A 5,112-nucleotide genomic window follows, 5' to 3' on the forward strand; every position below is an offset into this window, starting at 1 on the left:
GCCTGACTATGAAGTATCCACAATTTATTTAGGTCTTCTGAAGTTAAAAGTTAAAATGTTTTTGGTTTTATTGTACAACCTTAATTAATTTAATTCCTAGGTTAGTTAACTTTTGATGTTATGTATATTATTAATTTTAAATGTTTACTTAAAATGTTAATGATAGAGAAATAAAAATGATTTTCATATACTGTACTCCTGTCCAGTGTCCTTGCTAAATGTACACATTAAATCTAATAGTCTACCTGCAAATTATTCTCAATTTCCTGTTGCATTCTATCAATAATTTTTTTCCAGTTATAAAATCCTTTATTTCTTTGCTATTACACTAGCCATGACTTGTAACAACAAATACAGACATGTTATTTCAGAGGGAAAGTTTTAGAAAACTTTATTTAGATAATTATCTAAATCACAAATGTAATTTAACAGATCCATATTCATATTTACTTCTGCTCCTGTCATTTTTGTGAACAGATGTTTCCAGCAATATGACTATGTCATGTTAATTTTCAAGTTTAATGTCCTAACTTTGTTCTTGATATTTTCTAATGATTTTTAATGTCTGTTATTAATGTAGTGATAACATATTTGAAATTTCTGATCTTGGGTATCTGAGCATTTTTCATTTTTCCTTGATAAATTTCCCTGGAAATTATCTGGCTTCAATAAGCATTTAAAGGATTTGACTTAATTTACTTCCCTTATTTCATATTTGTTTTTCTTCATTGCTTTTCTTGCCTTTATTATTTGCTTCATTCTGCCTTTGCTTTTACCTACTTAATTACAATTTAATTTGTTGATTTGGGTAATTATAAATATTCAGATAATTTTATAAATTTCATAAAATTGATATATAATTCAGTTAATTTTATAAATTTTATATTTATAAAATTCATAAATTTATATTTACAAAATTTATACAATTTATACATTTTATAAAATTATCTGAATATTTTTATAAATTTAGGCAGCAAAATTTCCTCATAGAAAATTATAGAAAAAAAATCCAATAATACATGATATATCATGAAACAGAGGGCTTATTATCAGAAACAAATTGGTTAAATATTTGAAACTCGTAGCTGCAAATAATCACATTAAGAGAATAAAAAACAAGATTATCTCAAAAAAAAGTATAAAACTCATGACAGAATTCAGTATGCAGTCATAATAGGTACTCTCAGCAAAGTAGGAATATAAAAAATGATTAATCGGTATACTAATATGTATCTGCAAAAATGACAAAACACGCATACATGGAAATTAAAAACCATTCCCTTGTGGATAACACGGCATAGGATATGTTATAAAAGGCTGTCCTGTCACAGCACAGCACAGATGGGGCTGAAAGAAAGGAAGGGAAACAAAGGGCTGCCATGAATAACGCCAGCAGAGAAAACAAAAGCCTGGGTCATGCAGGGGACAGTTCCTTATTAAGCCAGCATCAGGACGGGCTGAAGTCCCGGGCTGCTTCACAGTGGGAAAAGGACCATAGTAACCACGATAAAGAAAGACATCTGAAAGGTGCTCACTCAGCCTCGGATCAGCAGCGCTCTCTGCTAATGGCTTGCTGGTGAAAAGCGGATCCAATGTAAGCCTCAGAAATCCCAGAAAACAAAGACCAAACGAAACGCCGCCTCGTCAATAGAACAAATCGAAAAAAAAAAAAAAAAAAAGTTTCCAGCAGTGACAGGGTATTAAAAAGAAAAAAACGCCACAGGCATGAGACGGAGTGAAACCAAAAGGCATTGACACAATGCGCGTATGAAATGTTTCAGAATCTACAGCATTAGGATTTAAGGCCGATACGAAAATACAATGAAAGCGTGCATGACTGAAACGGGGAGAGATTAAATCAAAACCTCATTCTCTCGAGGAAACGGTGTGAGAAGGGAATTAGGGACTGCCGAAACACAGCGAAACAGTGGCGGAAGGCAGACAAAAGGGGCTGGGTCGGTCCCCGCCTGCGTGAACAAAAAAAGATGTCAGATTGCAAAATTGCCGCAAAAACCGGGCAGCGCGCGTACGTTGCCCTGACAGGAAGTGTCCGCCATGCTGCCTGAGCCCGGAAGTAGGTAGGAACACACAGTCACAGGGAGCCAAGAGCAGGGGGGACCGAAAAGAGATGCACACTTCCCCTAGAGAAGCCCCGATCGCAGCCGCCGCTCCGGGCCTCAAGCCCGTAAAGAAAAAATACCGGAGACGTTCTGGCACCCTTTCGGGGTAAAGAAGCTGCCATGGAAGAGCCTGCAGCTCCCTCAGAAGCCCACGAGGCAGCCGGGGCCCAGGCAGGTGCTGAGGCAGCAGGGGAGGGTGTGTCTGGGCCTGACCTTCCCGTGCGTGAGCCCTCCGGGGAATCTGCCGCTCCGGATTCAGCCCTGCCACACGTGGCTGTGGGCTGGGCCCCCTTCCCTGTGGCTCCAGTCCCTGCCCACCTCCGCACCGGAGGCGTGAGGCCCGCCCCAGCCTGGGGAGGAGGAGGCTGGCCCAGTCCCTTGCCAAGCCGAAGCAGCGGCATTTGGACAAAGCAGATCATCTGCAGGTATTATATACATGGGCAGTGCAAGGAGGGGGAGAACTGTCGCTATTCCCACGACCTTTCTTGTCGGAAGATGGCCACTGAGGGCCGCGTGTCGCCGCCTGGGGCCTCTGCAAGTGGAGGCCCTAGCACGGCTGCGCACATCGAGCCCCCGACTCAGGAAGTGGCGGAAGCCCCCCCGGCTGCATCCTCCCAGTCCTTGCCTGTGATTGGCTCGGCTGCTGAAAGGGGTTTCTTTGAAGCCGAGAGAGACAATGCAGACCGTGGAGCTGCTGGAGAAGCAGGTGTAGAAAGCTGGGCGGATGCCATTGAGTTTGTTCCAGGGCAGCCCTACCGGGGCCGCCGGGTTGCATCTGCCCCCGAGGCTCCTCTGCAGAGCTCGGAGACTGAGAGGAAGCAGATGGCTGTGGGCAGGGGGGAACGGTTTTGCTATTATGCTTCCAGGGGAGTTTGCTTTCGTGGGGAGAGCTGTATGTACCTCCACGGAGACATATGCGACATGTGTGGGCTGCAGGCCTTGCACCCCATGGATGCTGCCCAAAGGGAAGACCATATAAGGGCCTGCATTGAAGCACACGAGAAAGATATGGAACTCTCGTTTGCTGTGCAGCGTGGTATGGACAAGGTGTGTGGCATCTGCATGGAGGTGGTCTATGAGAAAGCCAACCCCAATGACCGCCGATTTGGCATTCTTTCCAATTGCAACCATACCTTCTGTATTAGGTGTATCCGCAGGTGGAGAAGTGCCAGACAGTTTGATAACAGGATCATCAAGTCTTGTCCACAGTGCAGGGTCACCTCCGACTTGGTCATTCCCAGTGAGTTCTGGGTGGAGGAGGAGGAAGAGAAGCAGACACTTATCCAGCAATACAAAGAGGCAATGAGCAACAAGGCCTGCAGGTATTTTGCGGAAGGCAGGGGTAACTGCCCGTTTGGAGACACATGCTTTTACAAGCATGAATACCCTGAGGGCTGGGGAGATGAGCCTCCTGGGCCAGGTGGTGGGTCATTCAGCGCATACTGGCATCAACTTGTGCAGCCTGTGCGAATGGGAGAGGGCAACATGCTCTATAAAAGCAGTAAGAAGGAGCTTGTCGTGCTTCGGCTAGCCAGTCTGTTGTTTAAGCGGTTTCTTTCACTGAGAAATGAGTTACCCTTCTCTGAGGAGCAGTGGGACTTGCTTCATTATGAGCTGGAAGAATATTTCAATTTGAATCTGTAGCATCGTGCTGTGGCATGTGGTCTAGTCTCCTGAGGTTCTGTCACCTTTTAATGCCTGTTTTCCCTCTGTTGACAATCCTATTGCTTTCAGGGGCTGTTGAGGCAGTGTTTCTGTTTTCTTATCTATTCTGCGTATCTTTCCTCCTAGAATTAATGGTGATTATCTGTGTTAAAAAAGTAAGTCCATAAAGTTACTATTTTGGTGAAATTAATATTAATGTCAGCTTATGGCTTTTTTGTCATCTCTGTTTTTCAACAGGATTAACTCAGTTCTAGTGTAGTGTTTACTGGATTTCCACACTTATTTTGAAGACTCTCAAGAGTAAATGTGGCAGAGTGAAAGGAGAAGTTTTAATTGAACTAGTAGCTTTGTGCTATAGTAGCCTTAACAAATGGACCCTTGCAGGGCCTTGCAGCTGCTCATCTGTTTGTTTACAGTCTGTTCTTTCCCTTCTTGCCTTTCAAGTGCACTTGTTAAACTATGATGAACTTGTGACTTTGTGTTTTACTTGACCAAAACCAAGTGTATATGTTTACATGTTTTTATCCTGTTTAGCTTGACGTGAAATAATTTATATTTGGAAATCTATATTTAAGAATGATATATAGATATATATATATAATCTATATGCATATATATGTAAAAGTTATGTATTTGAAAATATATATAAAAGAATATACATCACAATATAATATTTATGTTTATGTAATAAAGTAAATACGGACCCAAAAGCTGAAGGTCAAAGCCTAACAGGATTGGCTGTTGTGTGAATGTGAGTTGTGTGAAGAATCTTTCTGTCCCATGCACAGAAGCCAGTAATTAACATCTGATGAAAAGGACTGTTCAAGTGGGTCTGTTGCACATCTTAGAGGACTTAAACAAAGCATGATGTTGCTAATTCTGACAATGGCATTCATAGCTCACTTTATAAATATTTAAATGGTGTTCCTATGCAGTTTAGCCACCTTCTCATTTATTCTTTGCAACAGCAAATCCTGGGCTCAGAGGCACAGTGCTTTGTATTTGATAAACAAAGTCTCTAGACTTTCCCAACAAGAGGCTTTTGACAAAAGATTTCAACATAAAAGTAACAACATTATAAAAGGGAAAATAGAACAAAAATACTAAAACCAGTGAGAATTAAAGAATGGAAATATAAAATAATATAGAAAGCACTACATATCAGTACAACTTAATTAGATTAAATGAAAGCAGTTTAAAGAGTGAAAGTCAAGGGCTATAAGACTTCATTACGATCAAAATGAAACATCCTATTTAAAATATACACAGCATAAAAATACAGAAACATTCAAAGTAGTGGGATGGGGAAAAACCAGACAGGCGCAGT

At 41.5% G+C, this 5,112-nt stretch overlaps 1 protein-coding gene across 1 annotated transcript; it reads left to right on the forward strand.

Annotated features, from left to right (window-relative positions):
- Positions 1–2,132: 2,132 nt before the first annotated feature.
- Positions 2,133–4,322, forward strand: MKRN3 (makorin ring finger protein 3). Its single transcript, XM_039480032.2, has one exon. The coding sequence runs from the start codon at positions 2,241–2,243 to the stop codon at positions 3,762–3,764; it is 1,524 nt and encodes a 507-aa protein (XP_039335966.1). The 5' UTR covers positions 2,133–2,240; the 3' UTR covers positions 3,765–4,322.
- The last annotated feature ends 790 nt before the right edge of the window (positions 4,323–5,112 follow it).

The sequence above is a fragment of the Saimiri boliviensis genome, chromosome 5 (assembly GCF_048565385.1).
Source record: "Saimiri boliviensis isolate mSaiBol1 chromosome 5, mSaiBol1.pri, whole genome shotgun sequence".
NCBI classification, from domain to species: domain Eukaryota; kingdom Metazoa; phylum Chordata; class Mammalia; order Primates; family Cebidae; genus Saimiri; species Saimiri boliviensis.